General features: G+C 36.0%; 1 protein-coding gene across 1 annotated transcript; it reads left to right on the forward strand.

Annotated features, from left to right (window-relative positions):
* Positions 1-18,264: 18,264 nt before the first annotated feature.
* On the forward strand, positions 18,265-20,172 carry LOC125210670 (iron-sulfur cluster assembly protein 1-like). The gene is made up of 3 exons (XM_048110231.2): positions 18,265-18,630; positions 19,710-19,764; positions 19,869-20,172. The coding sequence occupies exons 1-3, from the start codon at positions 18,360-18,362 to the stop codon at positions 20,005-20,007; spliced, it is 465 nt and encodes a 154-aa protein (XP_047966188.1). The 5' UTR covers positions 18,265-18,359; the 3' UTR covers positions 20,008-20,172.
* The last annotated feature ends 702 nt before the right edge of the window (positions 20,173-20,874 follow it).

Genomic DNA, 20,874 nt, shown 5'->3' on the forward strand with positions numbered 1-20,874 from the left:
AAGATGTCAAGAGAAACATCTAGTCCTGAATTTTGAAAAATGTCACTTCATGGTAACTGAGGGGATTGTTTTAGGTCATGTGGTCTCTGAAAGAGGAATACAAGTGGACAAGGCAAAGGTGGAAGTGATTTCGAAGCTACCTTATCCTACAAATCAAAAGGAAGTTAGAGGGTTCCTCGGTCACGCAGGGTTTTATCGAAGGTTATTCAAGGACTTTGCAAAAATTGCGCAACCACTCACTCATTTGCTGCACAACGATGTGGAGTTCGAGTTTGATGAGGGATGCAAGAGGGCATTTCAATTGCTCAAGGAGAGACTAGTGTCCGCACCAATTATCAGGGCACCGGACTGGAATCACCCTTTTGAGATAATGTGCGACGCGAGCGATTTCGCTGTGGGAGCCGTCCTAGGGCAGAAGATAGATGGGAAAAACTACGTAATTTTCTATGCGTCCAAGACACTAAATCAAGCTCAGAAGAATTACGATACTACGGAGAAGGAAATGTTGGCTGTCGTCTACTCGTTCGAAAAATTCCGCCCTTATCTTCTTGGGTCAAAGGTTATTGTTTTCACTGATCATGCAGCAATAAAGTACTTGCTAGCTAAGAAAGAATCAAAGCCAAGGCTAATTCGATGGGTCCTACTTCTACAGGAGTTTGATTGGGAAGTAAGAGACAAAAGAGGAACAGAGAATCGAGTGGCTGACCACTTGAGTAGAATTCATCAAGGAGATACGGACGAGGCTATTCCCGATGTTTTTCCCGAAGAACATTTGTACTATATGGACGAACCACCTAGACCGATAAGCTGGGAATCTGTCTTAGTTTTAACAGGTCCAGGAGAATCTGATCGAGGAAAGCGCGTACGTAACGCAGAACCATGGTACGTAGACCTGGCAAATTACTTGGTCACGGGAGAGGTGCCAAGTTCAGAGGAAGCCTCCCGGGCCCAGAAGATGAAGCTTAAAAGCGAAGCCAAATATTACTTCTGGGATGATCCTTATCTTTGGAAGATGTGTGCAGATCAGATAATTCGACGTTGCATTCCTGAATGGGAACAAAGAGATGTACTCCATCATTGTCACTCCTTGGCGTGTGGAGGGCATTTCGGACCAAGGAGAACCGCAAGGAAAGTTCTAGACAGTGGATTCTACTGGCCTACATTGAACAAGGATGCCTTTGAATACTGTCAATGCTGCGAAAGGTGTCAACAGACAGGGGGAATCTCGAGACGAGATGAGATGCCCCAAGTGCCCATAGTGATCTGCGAAATTTTCGATGTTTGGGGGATGGATTTTATGGGCCCATTTCCGTCGTCGTACGGAAATGCTTACATATTGGTCGCTGTAGACTACGTTTCCAAATGGATAGAGGCGAAGGCTACGCCCACTTGTGAGTCTAAAGAGGTGGCCAAGTTTCTGAAGTCAAACATTTTCAGCAGATATGGAGTTCCTAGAGCGATTATCTCAGATCAAGGAACACACTTCTGCAACCGCACTATAGAAGCGCTCATGAGGAAATACGGCGTGCATCATAGATTGTCTACACCATATCACCCCCAATCGAATGGGCAAGCTGAAGTCTCTAATAGGGAGATAAAGAGTATTTTGGAAAAATCAGTTAACACCACAAGGAAGGATTGGAGTAAACGCCTTGACGATGCTTTGTGGGCGTATAGAACTGCTTACAAGACACCAATCGGGATGTCACCTTATAGGTTGGTGTTTGGGAAAATGTGTCACTTACCCGTGGAAGTGGAGCACAAGGCATACTGGGCCATTAAGGAAATGAATATGAAGTCTGTGGCATGTGAAGAAGAAAGGAAGCTGCAATTACAGGAGCTGGAGGAACTACGGCTAGAGGCATTCGATTCAGCAATGTGGTACAAGGAAAGAACGAAGCTCTGGCACGACAAGAACCTCCGGGTCAAGGAACTTCAGGTGGGGCAGAAAGTACTTCTATTTCAGTCCAGACTCAAGCTAATGCCAGGGAAGTTGAAGTCAAAGTGGGTAGGTCCATATACCATCGTTGGCCTCCGCGCACACGGAGCAGTGGAAATCCAGGGAAGTGCTCCTAACTCGGTCCCTTTTCTTGTTAATGGCCATAGATTGAAAGTCTATAGGGATAATTCTGAGCTATGCGTAGTGGAGGAAATACCACTACGTGCGCTCTCAGTTATCACTTAGCCAGACAAAGGAATATTCTCGATGAACTCCTGGGTCAAGGGAAATGTTATGTTTTTACACACTGATCCAGGGGATTCGAGAATATTCAAAGGTAATTGTACATAGTTTAATTGCTTTAGAAGACAAAGAAAATCCAAACAAAATAAAAATTCAAAAATTTCCAAAAATATTTTCGAAGACCCAAACTCAAAGGGGGTTTATGTCTCGTACTTTAACCTTGACCCAGGAGTCTGGGGTCTTCATATTTTTTTAGGTCGCGGTCAAGGGAATCAATTAGAGGAAGCTGAGGAGGCCATGCCAAGTGAAGAGGTGGAAGAGCTTAGGAAGGAGGTGCAGGAGATGAGGAAAGAAGTGCAAGACGTTAGGAAGGAAATGCAGCTGATGAGGAAGGAGATGATGAAGGAACTAGGTGGGGTACGAAAGGAACTCAATGGGAGTCGGGAGGAAGTGAAAGGTCTGAGCAGCAACGTAGCAGATTTGGCCACGAAATGTGCCAAGCAAAGTGAAAGAGTGGCGGAAGCTGTAGAGATATCTACGAGGATGTTGAAATGGCTGCATCAGACGCTTCCCTTGACCCAGTCGAAGTCGACTCCTGGGTCAAGTGGCGAGGCACAGAAGATCATCCACAGCAGTCCCTCGATCAAGCCATTCCAGCAGTTGACCACCCCGACTATTCCCGAGAAAGTTCCAAATCCACCGAGGACGAAAATGCTAATGAGGAAACCAGGACTCGATCAAGCTGCAGAAGGAAAGGAAGAGCTGGAGCAACCAGCGAAGAAGAAAGTGAAAACAAACCGCCCCAGTGTTCCACCACCGTCTGGCTCTCGCGGGAGCCAGCCCCAGAAATGAGCAATTTCCCCAGACCAAGTAAATTTTAGTTTTTGTGTTTCTTTTTCTGTGTTTTATTTCCATGCGTTGCTGTGTTTTATGCTATCTTCTCCCACTTAGCCCAATGCTTGGTCTAAGTGTGAGAAGTTCTATGTTTTCTGTTGGTTTATTCTTCTCCCACTTAGCCCGTTGCTCGGTCTAAGTGTGAGAAGTGAAATTGTTGTTTAATTCTGCATTGAATTCTCTGTTTTCCCCCCTTCACGACGATGGCTTGAGGACAAGCTTGAGTGAAGTGGGAGGGGGAGAGGAATCAATGCAGTGTTATTATGCTTTGAGGAGTTGTAGGTCTAGGATTGTATCGCATGAACTAGTGGATATAATACGGCAGATTCCCTTAGGGAGAGTAATTGAAAATAGGAGGTATTCCAACTTAGAAGCCTGATTCTTTAGTAAGCCGAACCAATCTGAATGAAGCAAGAACGATAGTAAATGCCTTTACTTGCCTAGTTGTGAAGCCCTACTCTAGAGGTGAGTTATAAGCCTGTGATAACACTTAGAGCTAACACATGTCAAAAGTCTGCCACTGAATGCTGAAGGAAAAGAGAAAAGAAAAAAATAATAAAAAAAAGGGAAAGGAGAAAATATATAATCGCAAAAATTTGGAGGTATAAGCTGGACGAAGTCCAGAGGAGGAAATAAAAAGAGAGAAAAAAATCAAGGAGGTATAAGCTGGACGAAGTCCAGGAAATCAAGGAGGTATAAGCTGGACGAAGTCCAGGAAATCAAGGAGGTATAAGCTGGACGAAGTCCAGAAAGAAAAAAAAAAAAAAAAAAAAAAAAAAAAAAAGAAAAAAAGGGGGATAGTGACGGAGGATAGAAGGAGGAATTCTCATAACCCGAGGTTTCAGTGGTTTGGCAATAACTTAAGAGAGAATCGGTCCTAACATCCCTGGTAAGGAATGAGCGATCGAGTGAATCTAACAATTGGGGAAGTAAAAGGCTATCTTGACGAGCTGACAGATTGGCTAGGTAGAGGGGAGAAAAGGGCCTATTTGGAGGAGTGCAGCCTGTTGGATTGACCTTAATCTTGTGGGGACGGTTGTCTAAAAGTTGAAACCAGTTCATGCATATGTGTTTATATGTTTTCATCCTATGTGATTATGTACTCTTTGTTTTAGTGTCTAGCTTTGCCTCAGTTGTGTCTAGGTGTAGGAGTTTTGTCTAGAGTCTGTAGAGTCGGTCAAGGGGATAACCATGCTTGAAATTCGCCTTATTCTTCTTTTCTTCTTGTCTTTATACTTGAGGACAAGTATGGTTTAAGTGTGAGCAGTTTGATAAGGCTAATTTCATGCATTGGTTATGTAGTGAAAAACATCACATTTCTGCTGGATCTAACAAGTTTTGTTAAGCCAGGTGTGTGTGTAGCGCTAGATCCAGGAGATGCTGGAGGAGGATATCTAGCGAGGAGCAGGAACGGAATCACGAGGAAAAGCTAGAGGAAGGAAGCCAAAAGCTGAGGGCAATCAAGTCAATCAATACCTCGCTGGGCCCCACCTCGAAGCTTATAAATAAAGGAGTGCGCAACAAGAATGGCAGATCGGTCACACTCCACACACAGTCACGCTCTTAGCTCACACACACTAGGGAAATGGGGAATTGGGGGAGGTTTTCGTTTTCGTGAATTACGTATCAGTGCACCACCGTCCCTTGAGGGCGAAGAAACAATTGTTCTCTTAATTTCTGTTTACTACTCTGTTCCGTCTCGAACTTCACTTTTGGAAGTCGAGCTTGCTGTTTTTGTTGCTGAATCAGTTTATCCGTTCTATTTACATTTGATTTGCTTTGATGAAGTTAGATTTCGTGTTGATTATTATGATGCTTGCTATTTTGGTTTGTTTATTTGAGATGTTCTCTTGAATTTGTTGCTGAATATTTTAGGAGATTCGAGAATCGTGGTATTGAAGTTGTGTTCGGTTGGATTTTTGTTCGGATGCTTGGATCCGGAGTGGATTTAGCATCCGAAGTGTGGATCTGAACAGGGGAGGTGAAATTTGTGCATGAGATTATGGGGATTTTGTTCTGCTTGGTTTGCTTCGTCTAGTAGTGTGATTTCCGTCGTTGTTTCGTTTACCGTTAAAATTATGTTTCCAATCTACATCTGAGTTTGTTTTTCTCGATCTCTGCATTTATTTATGTTCGTTGAAGAAGATGAAGTCATTTTCAGTTGATGCTTTAGTTAGTTAGGCTGCAGATTCGATTCTGTCCGTACTTACCTTTTTCAGAGTTTGGTCCCCACTTGTTTTAATCTCCTTGGTCTAGAGATGTTCGTAGAAGTCCCAGATCTAGTAGTTGATTTGATTTAGTTCTTATACATAATTCATTTTTTGCCTAGATCTAGCAGTTAGCATAGCATACTTTATTTCCAAATTCACTTAGTTAAATTCCTCAACCCAAAATATGCGTGGCAGCAGCCAACCCAAAAATAGTTTCCAATTCTCTACGCATGTATTTTACGAGTCCATCTCTGTGGGATCGATCCCTACTTCCCTGTGCTAGTTTAGTATCTGTGGTTGAGGGTTTTGAAGGTTTGCTTGCGTACCAACGACCAGACTTCCAGTCTTGTGAGTCTCTAGACCTTGTGATCTAGTTGATTTACTGGATCTAGGAAGTGTGTAATTAGAAATTGATAGGATACAGCAAGCAAGAAAATCAACTCTTCAAGCATAAACTGTAGAGCCGAAGCGTACCTTGATCCATAACGAATTGAAAGGTGGAATTGCTTTGCAGCGGCTATGGATCTTCCAAACGATCAGAGACATTCTTCGCAATAGTCTGCCGAGAGAATACAGAGATATCGAATGTTCTTCTGACGTCTGGGGACCATAACCCTATCTTATATTTATATAAATATAAGACCCTTTATTTTCTATTCGGTCCCTCGTCAAATAGAAAATCACTTTATGGTATCTACACTTATTTTTCCATAACAATTAAATACACTTTAGCCCAAACCTTAATCTTTATTGGATCACTTTAATTGGGCAACTAAAAGATAACCATACACATTAAATTAGTCATGTGGAAGCCCAAATTTCTAACAAGTTAGAGTCGCAATTAGAATGATTAAGACATAATGAGAATGAATAAATATTAATTATATGATTTTATGTGGGGATTTATGATTAGGACAGACCTAATATGATAACAATATGTTAAGAATACCCTCAAGTTAAACATGAACCTGACCTGTTATATTTAAATTCGAACACGACATGTAAGTAACATGAACCTGTTAACAACACAATTCTATCCATATTGATACACACAAGTACAACACGATAATGACGTGTACCCAACATAACAACTAGTATGTGATAGTATTGACATGAATTTGACGAAATGATATAGGCGTAAGAGCATTCCCAACAGTTCCCCTAAAACCTCCTTTATTTCTCCCTAACTCCTGCCACATCAGCGCCACATCAGCACCATAATTTATCCCCAGTTTTTAGCCAACTTTTAGCCAACTGCTTCAATGGTTTCTCCTTTATTTCTCCCTAACTCAACATTTCATTTTTACATCATCACTAATTTAATTGTTTTATTTTTGTATATAATAAAGCTAGCTAATTTAATTTATAAGACAAAACAAATAATAGTAATAAAGTTCGTTGTATTAAACACGGGTAAACATTACAACGACAAAAATTAATTAAAAAAAATAGTACAGGAATGGAAAAAAAATTCAAAGTAAAAAAGTTCAAGAGAAGGTGTGTATTTATAGGGGGAAAATTAAAATATATATATATATATATAGGGGTGCGTTAGGCTCCTTTGCACCCTAAGTGTCCTATTTCCTTCTTAATCTCAGCCCTTGGATCCTTGGATTGGATGGTTGTGATCAATGCATTCTTAGTCTATAATGTTGCATTATTAGCCGTTGTGCATTATTATAATGAAAATGTGCATTATTAGTCTATAATGTTGCATTATTAGCCGCTGTGCATTATTAGAATGAAAATGTGCATTATTAAATGACACGTGGCATTAATCTAATCGTCAGATGACAAAATCGTGGGGCTAGGATTAAGAAGAAAAAAGGACAAAAGATATGAAAAGGATTCGAATACATCCCTATATATATATATATATATATATATATATATAGGTTCATGATCAATTGAGATTTTTTAGAGTAATTGAGAAATGAAATGCAATATCAGCCACTCATTTTTATTAAATGAGTGGTCCAGATTTTGCCACATAAATAATATTTTTAGATTAATTTATTATGAAAGGGCAGAATGGTAATATCATTATAATTTGCCAATCTCGCCGGCTCACATTCCCCAAACCCCTTGATTTCCCCCTGCGTCCGGATCATGGCGGAGCCCTCTCTTACCCACCGCAGCGCCTGCCCCCAAATCGCGGCAGCCGCACACAAACTTCACTCCGAAATTGTGCTTGTTCATGAAGTGATTCTCGTCGGCGATCCTCAATTCCTCGCTCTCGTCGATGTAATCGACCCCAATCTGCTCCAGAATCTGCGCCTCCACGAAATGGCCGACGCGCGCCTTCGCCATTACAGAAATTGACAACGCCTGCTTGATCTCCTTGATTAGCGAGGGATCCGCCATGCGTGAGATCCCGCGGCGCGTCGGAGTAGGATTGGAGACGACGCCGCAGTTGTGAATTATAAGTGCGATCACGATCATGAAACGCCTTCGACGAGTTGGTGATTGATCGATTTAATCGCTCGATTATCCTGTAAGCAGTTATTTTGTGATTGTGATTGTTGGATATGTTGTAAAATCTACTGGAAATTCAATTGGAATACGAAGATTTTGATTTGATTTGATTGCTTATTGCATCTAATCGGTAAATTTGGAGGCGATTGCTCTGTTAATTAGGCTTTTGTTGTTTTGCATTTTGGATGAATTTCAAAGTTTAGTATGATCTCACGGCTCAATTGATGAATTTCTCGTATGTTATTTTCCCCTCAACATTGATCTCTGCTGCTTAATTGATGAATTTCAATGTTTAGGACTTTGTAATTGTTTTAGGATAATGAGAACTGAAAATGAGCAATAGTTTGCTGGAGAAAGATGTGGAGAGTTATGTTGTGGAAGGTGTGGGAGTTGTGGATGAGATGGAGCTGTGGGTGATGGTGAGAAGGGTTGAGTTTAGGTTGTATTTTTTGTGTATTTGTTTGGAGCCATGCTGGGTTTGGTGTTTGTCAATATTTGTAGATTTAAATTTGCGTGTGTTTAATTGTACGATGAAATTTGTGAAATATATGGATGCAGTTTTTAATTCGATTATGTTGCTGGAATTTTTGAGTTGTGTAGATAAGGTGTTTATGATATTGCCTAAAATAGTATTGTTGACATAAATTATATAAGTTGTTGACATGAAAATGTTTATTTTTTACATGAATTATATAACTCGTTGACATAATAACGTTTGTTGTTGACATGAATTATATAGATCGTTGGTATAAATTTTATGAAAAATGTTGTTGACATAAATTATATGTAAAACATTATTGTTGACATGAATTATAAGTAAAACATTGTTGTTGACATAAATAATATACGTCGTTGACATGAAACTATTTGTTGTTGACATAATAGTTGACATAAATAAAGTTGTTGTTGACATCGTAGTTGACATAAATAAAGTTTGTTGTTGACATAAATAATGTTTGTTGTTGACATTCGATATTCTCGCTATTGATATGTGAATTATAAGTGTTATTTGTTAGTTGTTGACATTTTAATACGAGTTGTTGACATTCGATATTCTCGCTATTGATATGTGAATTATAAGTGTTATTTGTTAGTTGTTGACATTTTAATACGAGTTGTTGACATTCGATATTCTCGATATTGACATGTGAATAGTAAGTATTATTTGTTAGTTGTTGACATTTTAATACGAGTTGTTGACATTCGATATTCTCGATATTGATATGTGAATTGTAAGTGTTGTTTTTTAGTTGTTGACATTTTAATACGTGTTGTTGACATTCGATATTCTCGGTATTGATATGTGAATTGTAAGTGTTATTTGTTAGTTGTTGACATTTTAATACGAGTTGTTGACATTCGATATTCTCGGTATTGATATGTGAATTACAAGTGTTATTTTATTGAATGTTGAAGATTTGAAGATTTGATGATTTGAATATTGAAGAGATTTGAAGATTTGAAGATTCGAAGATTTGAACATTTAAATGTTGAAGATTTGAAGATATGAATATTGAAGATTTGAAGATTTGAAGATATGAATATTGAAGATTTGAAGATTTGAAGATATGAATGTTGAAGATTTGAAGATTTGAATGTTGAAGATTTGAAGATTTGAAGATATGAATATTGAACATTTGAAGATTTGAATGTTGAAGATTTGAAGATTTGAAGATATGAATGTTGAAGATTTGAAGATTTGAATATTTGAATGTTGAAGATTTGAAGACTTTGTAGCTAGAATTTTAGAGAGGATTTTAGAAAATGATTTCAAACACAATTTAATGAAAAGACAATTATACCCCCTTGTTGACATAATATAGTATTTGTTGACATTTTGTTAATCTTGTGGATTAGTGGCCCATATTGCATCTCATTTCTCAATTTAGCTAAATAATCTCAACCTAACAAGACCCTATATATATATATATATATATATATATATATATATATATTTATCGCCGAATTATCGCCCACAGTGGTCGGCGATAATTCGGCGATTTTTTGCCGGTTGGCGATAAAACGGGAGGAAAAATCGCCAAATTATCGCCGACATCTCCCATTGGTCGGCGATAACTCGGCGATAGACGGCGAAAAAACGCCGACTTTTAGCCAGTACCATTGGGAGTGCTCTAATGCAACTTGGTAGTGGAGATTGTGGAGATGAAGGCAAGAATGTAAATGAAGCAACATGTGAAAAGTGAGAAAATGATAACCTAATTTTATCTCTAATAGGAATAGTACTGAATACAAAAAATAAATAAGAACTTAAAAAAATTATTATTATTAGCAAGTTATTGAATTCGGTTCGAACCCTATCTAAAATTATTGTGTCTGCATCAGACCGATCTAATAACGAACAGAATAAGACTTAATACTAACTCATTAATTTGTGGTATGTGTTTAATTGAGTTTAACAAAATTTATTAGCCTTTATGTGTGATGAGATGGAAAAAACAAGATCCCTTTCAAATCATATCTTCAAAATTATATAGTCCATGAATTAATTTGGATATCCCGCCATTAATGGCCAATGGTCGGGAGAAATTAAATTAGTAGGAGTAGCTTATTTTTTTTCGATAACTTAATTAGTTTTGTATCACCTTTGATTCAAAATAATTTATTCGTGGAAGCAAATAAGGATTTCAAATGGGATAGTATTAATATGAAAATCAACGCAAAATTATTTGATGGACTCGAGATGATAAGAATAAGTCGGTTTTCTCATTTCAAATACGGAATAATTATATCGATTAATATGCTGACGAAATTGGAAATAAAATAAAAGAAAATAAAAGAAAATTTTAAAAAATTAATATGCTGACGAAATTTCGGGTATACATTAATTTGCTAGCAACAAATACACGTGATGAATTACGTCGTATCGGATTTTCAAGTGAGAAGTCGCATTTCAATATGATTGAAATTGAACAAAAAGCGCGTTAAGCCGACATGATAAAGTAAGCCTAGTTAATCAACCGCCCTATGTTAGCATATTGTGACAAATTATGTCATAATCACTTCGTTATCTCTATATTTTGTAATGTGTCCTATAATTAAAATTTATAATAAGGCCGATGAAGGGGTATGGCCCTGTAAAAATGTTGTTGGTTTGAAAAGAGAAAGAAATATATATTTTTTTAAATCCGATCATCAAGATTCAATGGATTTGGCTTTATATATTTTTAATTTGATGAATTTTGGGTAAAAAAACATGAATTTAACATTTTCTTAATTTTCCACCAGGTCTAACCGTCTAATTGTTGTGAAACTATACGAGGACGGGATCATCCGTGAATTTTATTATTTTTCTCAATAAATAATCCTATGAATTTTTATCATTTTTCTCAATACGCTTTAAAATATTTATAATGGATTTATCTCTAGTATGACTCAATATAAGTCATACATAAACAACTGAAACTATTTAATTTAATTAGTAGTATAATACAATGTTGTTTTGCTGCCTAGAATATGAACCTATTTTGATTGACGTTCGATAGTGTCGTAAGTAAGTCATTCAGTTACGTTCGCGATGAAATCTTTATTAATTGTTAAATTAAAACAAATCAATAGTTTGATTGTAAACTTAGAAAAAAAAATAATTAAAGACAATTTATAAATTTTAAAGCTGCTATACAAATCAGAATTTAGCGAAAATATAGAAATTTATTGGCTAATTACATATCTATAGGATCAAGAGAATTCACCCGAAAGGTTTTGCATCGCAAAAATGAAAGTATACTTTAATTTATTAGTATTCACAAAGCGAATATACTTCGAATATGTTAGAAAATTCGAATGGATGTCATGATTATATCATACCATCTCTAACTTATCAAATGAAAAATGCAAAGTAACTCGAATTTTAACTAGGACTCATGAAAAATCAATTTAGTTGATAAAATTATCTAATGCCACTCATAATCGATCTTTTGTAAGTAGGAGTGGTATTTAAATCGATGTTTTTATCGAGATCTCACTAAATTAAGAAATCTCTTTTGCAGTGTTTTTACTAGTTAAAAACATTCAAGCTAAAAATAAGGCGACTGACATAATTTTTGATTAATCGAAAAGGCTTAAACAGGCAAAGATTTGAGATAAACATTCAAAAGTCAAACCCAAAAACTAAAAATAGTCACAATATCATCCTAATCGATCAACAAAAGGCAAATCAACGCCAACAATCAAAATAGCCTTAGAACAACAAGCAGCAACAATAACGACAACACATGAGCAAAGACTATAAAGCATGGTTGACAACTAGTTACGCAAACTTTGTATCAATCTTCACTCCAAAATCTGATATTCTTCCCTTGAGACAATCGAAGTAAATAATAATAATAATAATAATAATAATAATAATAATAATAATAATAATAATAATAATAAAATCACTCAAAAATATAAAAAATTATAAAAGATAATGAAATCTAAGATATATACAACATCATACGCTATCTTTCTAAGCATTAATACTTTCTTTGAGAAAAAAAATATAGAGTCAAATGCAATGAACAAACAAATAAATAACGTCAGTCGATGGAGCCAATAAAAGATTGACGGTTAACTGTCGAATAAATAATTTTGGAAAATACTAAAGTTGCAGTTATACCCATCATGATAGATATTGGCCCAAAATTTAAATTAACTCGATTCACAAGTGATAATAAATTAATAATACTCTAGAGCTTATATACTTTTTACTCAAAGGTTTCTAAATTTTCTATAGTCGACTAATTTAATCTAAGGTTCTCTGCAAATGATATGTGTACACAATAGTATGTAGATCACCCTGTCATTTTCGATACCAATAGATACTTGCTTTTACTATATGTCTTCAAAAGATTTCGTAAATTATGTTTAAAAAAATATAACAAAGGTAAAAATCCGACTTTTCGATGCCTTATTGTTTTCTTGCATAATTAAATAACCTTATTTTGTTAGTAGTAGTATTTTAATTTACTTCACGCTCATTATAAAATAACCTTAATTACTTTATAATTTGCTGTCTATCGTCATCCTTATAAACATCTCAATTTAATACTAGTATATCTATGGATTACTTTTTTAAAAATTGTGTATATCACAATTATTGATTGTACTATATAGTATCTTATCTATTTTAAGTCAATGAATAGGCTAGTAGTATATAAGATTCCTTTTATGTGCTATACATTTGTTGTTTGAATCCAATACTGAAGTGATTATGAAGGGGTAGATTTTTGAGTGATACTTAATAGTTTATAGTTTGGGAGAGGTAGATTTTTGAGTGATACTTAATAGTTTATAGTTTGGGAGAGGGATCAATTGCTAACTCATCATTTAATGGCTAATTATAACTAATTTAAGGTTATAGGATTTTGAAAAACGTGTGATCTACAATTTGCAACGTGTAATTTTCATTTTTATTAATAAAATTGAAGAAGATAAAAAAAAATTCAAATTAGGGTTTTGGATGAAAATGTTAATATAGTGTTTCGAAAATATTAACACAATGCTTTGAGAATGTCAACCCAATGCGTTAAGAATGTTAACACATTGCTTATATTGACATTATACATGCATTATATTGATATGACATTTTTGCCGTACGAAAAAATTAAAAAATTTTGAATTTTTTTTCAAATTTTAACGTCGGAACATATGCATGTAGGATATCGTTGGAATCCTTATGAAATTATCTTTAATTTGATATGTGTTATATGAATTTAAAGTTTTGGGATTTCTTTTAAAAGTTAGTTATAACTAAACATGTAGTTAATTGACATTAATACCTCTATTGATATTTTTTCAAATTAATCTTATGACGTTATTAACGTTTTTCATTAATCGTATTGACATTTAGAGATTAATGATCTAAGCTCTTAATTTGAATATCTAATGATTATTATTTAATTATAATTAACAATTAAATTATGAGTTAGTAATATAACACTCCCCGTATAATTTGAAGTGAATGAATAAGAGTGGGAATTTTTCAACGAGAAATAAAATTAAGTACAATATAATTTGACAATGTAAATATCTTATTGTATTATTATCTTCATTACTTAATAAAGTGGTCTCACTTCTAAAATAGTGTATTATCAAGTGTTGGGCGGTGGGAAGACGTCACTTATAGGTTTGCAGTCTGAAAAGATATGCCACCTGATCACAACTTTTTGTAAAGTTTATCATAGATATATTATAAGTTATTTATTTGTGCATTGTGTGATTGGATAGGGCGATGGAGCAACTTGTTTCGTGGATTCCACATTTGGAAAAAAAAAAAAAAAAAAGAAGAGAGATTTGATGTTTCACGTAATTAATTACTCAAATTGCTGACGATGATCTTCAATCCTGCAACAGTTTGTCCATGAGATAAATTAAATTACTTAGATTTGCAAAAAGAACCTCAAAATCTCAAACTCTTTCCATAAAAAATTGTGTAATTTAAAGTTTTAAACTTCAATTTATAAAGTCGATGAAGCGTAACTTAGTGGTAAAATATTCATCTAATAAGCGAGGGATTCAAGTAATCTCGGAAATAAATGAATAATTATTATTTATTCTTTACGAAAAACGTTGATCCCATAAAGTGGAAAATTGTGGATCGATTAAAACATTTCAAACATGGACTTATTTGAAAAGGTTTTGCCTTGCTTTTATCTCTACACAACCCTCTAAAAATAATTAAACAACAGAGATTTATAACAAATTTGAGTTTTACTAACAAATTTGAGATTCATAATACATCGTCATTTTGAAAATTTACACGATTTACTTGCATTAACAAACCATCTTTAGGGGCCTACTACACTTCTAAAACTCGGTCAAATAAATAAATTAGAAAACAAATAACTATATAGTTACAAAGTTATCACTTTTTAATCAATTAATAATTATATATCTAGACCAATGGTGACTGAGATGCGTGGACAATTTAATTTTAATGGTTTTAAATCTCTTTGATTTGGCCCCTACATGATCCTATCATAAAATGATATATCTTCATGCATGCATTATCACTAAACAAAACATTTTTCGCAATATATGTAATCTTGTTCGAAAAAGACAATATATAGTTTGGAAATAAATTTTTTATTACGTGTTTGTCGTCTATCAATTGTTATTAATAGTGCCATGTGTTGAATCTTTATACTAATAGTTAGAGTAAACAATTAATAAAATGCTAATTTTTTTATAAAAAGTACTCAATTTTAAACGATAAACTATGCATTACCACTCACGTCTCTTCTATCTATTTAACTTTTGAAAATATCAAATTTGCTTTTGATTTAATGTAAGCAATAAAACTTAAAGTTAATGATTGGGTTGAAGCATCTTAAAAAATAACTATAGCTTGCACAATCTTCAATATTTCCTCTTATTTATTAATATTGTCATTATTGAACCCAACATACCGCAATCACTATCCGAGTTTACTTACACATGTTTTTGGCATAAATAAGTGTTGCTAAACAAACAATAGCCACACACATAAAATAATTTTGTTTGCCAGCCATAACTTTATTGAATAAACTAAAAATATAGACAATCACTTAAATAAGATAGGCCCATTTTCTTCTATTCATAATCCGAGTCCGATATTTATAAACGAGGCAAAAAAAAGCCCATTTTCCAATTTTTGAATTTTATAAATCAAACACCAATAAAAGCCCAACCAATATTTCACTTGTGTTCCATTATTCATGACACCTTTTATTCTTTAGACCGTACAATATAATATAAAAATGTCCTTTTTAATATTATACTATTATTTGGTGGAAATAGACCGGACAAGAGGTGATTAAATTAAATTACTATAAAATTAAATAGGCCGACAATTGGATTAATTCCTAAATTAGTATAATTTGATTTCATTTAGTCTCATTAACATTTCTTAAACCATATGAAATGGCTACTTAACAATTTTGATTTAGTTGAAAAATAGTCTATACCAAATAAAAATTAAAAGTCAATAATTTTAGTAAATCATAAACTGTTTCCAATAACAAAAAAGTTATAGCAGTAAACAGTAGTAGTAGTAGTAATAGTCTATGATTTCATAAGCTACAACTTATATTATCTTAACAAAAACTGAAAATTAATGTTTGTATTAATAATTACTCGCTCTGTGGTCTGTCTACGAATAAGAATCATGTTTTACTATTTCAGTCCGTCTGTGAATATGAGTTCCGATTCATTATTACTATAAATGGTAAGAGGTCTCCACGTTCCACTAACTCATTCCACTCACATATCATTTAAAACTAATATATATAAATGAGACTCATATTCCCCTAAAAGCATCCGCAGCGGTGCTCAACCCGCTGCTCATCCGTCCGTGCCGCTGAGCACCAAGCCGTCCGTCCGTGCCAGCGGCACGGCGCTGCTCTTAGCTAAGAGCACGTCCGTGCCGCTGAGCACAATTACGTGGCAGCTTCTGATTGGCCAACGGCATAGCCGTTGGCAATTTCGGTTTTTTTTTTTTTAATTCGAAATTTATTTTAAAAAATGTTTTTAAATAAAAAAAATATTTTCCCACTTCCCAAAAAAATATATCCGTTTTCTACCCACTTTTAATTTTTTTTTCAATTTTTTTTCCCCAAAATTCACATTTTCATCTATAAATACCCCCACTCCAACACAAAAAAAATCACATTCTCATCTATTATCTATACTATCATCATCTACATTCTCTCATCTTTTTTCCTCATACTCTATCATCTAAATTCCCACCACACTACACAATGTCCGGCTCCGGCGATCACCCCTCCGGCAATCGCGGTTGGAACCACGATTGGTTTGACTCCGAGGCCGGATATAGTCCGGAAACCCAATTTACGGCCCCTCCTCAAACCCAAGGTTCGCAAGCTCCGGATGGCTACCGTCCTTACCCGGTGCACGACCTAAACGCCCCCGAGTTCGGGTGGGCACCCGAACCCGGATCGGGAGGGAGCAACAGCTCTACTCCTACTCCTACTTCTGGTCCTACTCCTCCTGTTCGTGGCACCCGCACCCCGTACACTCCGGGTGAGATGATGGCGATGTTCAAAGCCTACTTGGCAGTCTCCGAAGATCCGGACGTCGGCACGAACCAAACCGGGGAAACTTATTGGTGGCGCATCACTCGCCTCTACAATGAAACCCGGCCTGAGGGAACCATATATCGCAATGATAGTATGGTTCGCAATTGCATGTTCAGATGCAACGAGGCAATCGGGAAGTTCCAGGGAATTTACCTCCAGGAAGAGCGGTCGGCGGGGAGCGGCACGAACGAGCTCGACATCATTAGTGCCGCCTTGGCGACCTACCAACGGGAGGAGTTCAAACCGTTCAAGTACCTCGATTGTTGGCAGGAGGGGCGCCTACATCCGAAGTATAGGGGCGGCATAGTAGCATCCTCCTCCAGCTCCTCCAGCAAACGGTCGAGGTCGGTAGCTCTATCCTCCTCCGATGATGTGGCTACCCAGCTTGCCGGAACTAACTTGGGTAGCCCCGACGCTGGCCCGAGCGGTTTCCGCCGGCCGGTCGGAAGGAAGAAGGCGACGACCACCCGCCGCCGCGCCCCGACTCCATCCGCCGCCGCCCCCGCTCCTTTTTGCCTCCTCCACCCCCGAACAACTCGTTGTGGGCCATCTTGAGTCAACTCCATATGACCGATACGTCTCACATGATCCGGAACAACTTGCAACACATGAGCAATTGATCCGGGGTCTCAAGAGGCAATTGGGGTTAGAGGAATAGTCTTCCACGTTTGTAATTTTTAATTTGTAGGATTTTAATTATGTATTTTTTATTTTAATTATGTATTTTTATTTTTAGTATTTTAATTATATAATTTGTATTTTTTAGGATTTTAATTATGTAATTTTTATTTTATAATGTATTTTTATAATGTAGAAATGTTTTTAATAATTGGAGTATTTAAATTGAATAATAGAATGGTGGGACCCTTGAGCTTGTCCTTAGCTAAGAGCACGGATGTGGGTGTTGTGCTCTTAGCTAAGGACAAGGAATAAAAGTGGGTCCGGGCCCACCTCCGTGCTCTTAGCTAAGAGCACGGATGGGGATGCTCTAACTTTCTTCCACCCTATTTTCTTAACATTTCTTAAAACTTATGGCGAATGGAAATGAGACTCCTATTCGCGGACGGAGGAAGTAGGTTGTAAATAATAATAGTTCCTCCGTCCCACTTAAGATGACACGTTTTAGTTTTTAGTTTGTCCCAATTAAGATGACACATTTCCTCTTTTAGAAACATTTTCTTTCCAATTAATACACTGAACCAATTTTTCTCACTCTTATTAAAATATTCATCTTTCTTTCTCTTTTTATTTTAAACGTACACCTACTTTTTCTCTTTCTAATTAAACACGTTAACTCATAACTTCTGGGTCGGCGAAGGAATGTGTGATCTAATCTTAGCCGGGGAGGAAGAGTAATATTATTATTATTATTGAAATAGTTCCATGAGAAGCACGTAACTTATCAGCCGACTCTCCGATAACTATTAAAACGAATCCGATTCCCTCAAAATGTAGAAAAAAACTCCAAAGCTCCCAATTTTCGATAAATCTTAACTTGGAATCCATTTCTCAATCAATCGCCCAATGTTGAGGCAACTAACGAGCCGGATTATCGGCCGGCAGCTGTCGCCGGCGAGGTTGTACCACGAGAGGGTGGTGGACCACTACGAAAACCCGCGCAACGTCGGAACCTTCGATAAAAACGATTCCGACGTCGGAACAGGGCTAGTTGGAGCGCCGGCGTGCGGCGACGTGATGAAGCTGCAGATCAAGGTCGATCAGGAGAGCGGGAAGATCATCGATGCTTGCTTTAAGACCTTCGGCTGTGGCTCCGCCATCGCGTCCTCCTCTGTTGGTACGCAGGTTCAAATTAGTAGTAATTTCGTTGCTTATCAGCTTCAATTTCTTCTGTGTTGTTTTTTCCCCTTTGATTTGGGTGAATTTTGGTATGATTTCGTTTGAAGGTTGTCACTTAGCTAAATTTGAGATTTGATTGTTGTACTATTTGTAGAAATAGGTTGTTTTGGTGTGGAATGTTGTGTGGATTTAGGGTTTTGATGTCTTCAAGCTTGAATTGATTCACTGTTAAAGCTAGTATTCCTAAATGATTTTCACAGTTTATTCACATTTTCACATTTAAAGCTAGGGCTTCTATTGCTTTTCCTATTGTATTAGTGTGACTATGTTTAGAATCTTAGCTAAATACAAATCATGAGATGAACAGCTTGCGATGGATTTCTCCCTTCCATTTTCTGTGGATAATGGCATATAATCATCAAGTCTACCTGTTTCCCTTTCCATTTTGGTTTGTGTTTGCACCAACTAAGATGTTTGATTTCCGAAGTCTGAACTTTATCTGCTGAGTTCTTTGTGGAGGTTTTTACATATACAGAGATTTTATATGAGCTAAGGATTGTGTTGGTGATGAATTTTTGGTCTTTTATCATTTCACCAGTTCATCTGATTTCATCTGCTTAAGAGACAGTGGTTCATAATCTATGAGAAGTTCACATTTTAAAGCAGGGTTCATCTTGCTTTTCCTATAGTATTAGTCTGACTATGTTTAGTATCTTAGCTAAATGCTCATCATGAGATGAAATGCTTGCAATGGACTTCTCCTTGCCATTTTCTGTGGATAATAGCTTATTATCATCAAGCCTACCTGTTTCCTGTTCCATTTTGGTTAGTGTTTTCAACAAAGTAAATGTTTGATTGTGGAACTCCGAACATATTCGGCAGAGTTCTTTATGGAGGTTTTTCCAAATACAGAGATAGATCAGATGAGCTAATGATCTTTTTGGTTTTGAATGTTTGGTCTTTTATCGTTTCATGGTAGTCGACCCCAATTCATTTGATTCCAGTTGCTTGTGGTGACATTTCTTGGTAGCAAGCTGCTGCTATTGCTAAGATGATGTTTTACATTTCCATTTTCAGCCACAGAGTGGGTGAAAGGCAAACCAATGGAAGAAGTCGTGTCAATTAAGAATACGTAAGTTGTACTTGCATACCTTTCCTCATAAACGAACAATGTACTATCAAACACATATATTGCCTTGTTTGCGTACTTCATTTTGGTTTTCAATGGAATTGCAGGGAAATCGCCAAACATCTCTCTCTGCCTCCAGTGAAACTCCACTGCAGCATGCTCGCAGAGGATGCAATAAAGGCGGCCGTGAAAGATTACGAGGCAAAGCATTCAAAATCACCTCTCGAGGTGCCTCTTCCTGCTTGAGGATACTATCAACTACATATGCTTACAATATATGCTGGAATAATGGTTGTTTGTACCTATCTATCACAACCTAGAAACAGATACGCGCTGGGCTTATGTAACTCGTTGTCTGATGTAACCATTAATACATATATTCAATATATACAGTGTTAAAATCTCATCTTATTTCGACCTCTCTGGGACTTCTGGTTTTTCTCCTTGCTCAAAATGTTGGAAATTATTCATGGCATCCAATTTAAAACTCAGAAGCAATGGATACAAAACAACCATCAAAGAAAGATCATCAGTGAAAACACAAATAAGCTGCAAAAATGGCAATAATACAATATCCTTAATACCCCTTTTTCAAAAGATTGCATTTTGCTAACTTTCTGAGATTTTTGTCAATCAAGAACCAAAATGATTCTCCAAGGTTAGTGCCTAGTGGAATTCATACACAAAATCTGGCCATCTTTTATCTGATAGAATCTTCCTTTTGCCTAGAAATTAAAGCGTGTTAAAATGTTATTTTCTAAAACTGGTTTGTTTCATTTTTTAGATATCAATAATCTATTGCGAAGAAAGTACCCAAGTCCTATACACATTAACAATTATCAAGAATATACTTTTATTGAATAATGATTAGAGACATACTAATATTTTTTCCATAATAAATACTACTACTACTTTTACTAATTTTAATTTTTTGTATTTTGTTTGTAGACATTCACATTCTCATCCTCTATCTATTAAGATTAACCAAAAGATTTGACTTTTTAATTTAAAAGAACAAATCTTATCTATTCGAACAATGCAACAAATCTTATACTACTAGGGCCCGTCTGGTAGCCTTGGCCTTGAAACGCGATTTTATCTTGGCCATTCTCC

The sequence above is a fragment of the Salvia hispanica genome, chromosome 3 (assembly GCF_029641045.1).
Source record: "Salvia hispanica isolate PSC_SH4W2 chromosome 3, Shi_PSC_v1, whole genome shotgun sequence".
Lineage (NCBI taxonomy): Eukaryota > Viridiplantae > Streptophyta > Magnoliopsida > Lamiales > Lamiaceae > Salvia > Salvia hispanica.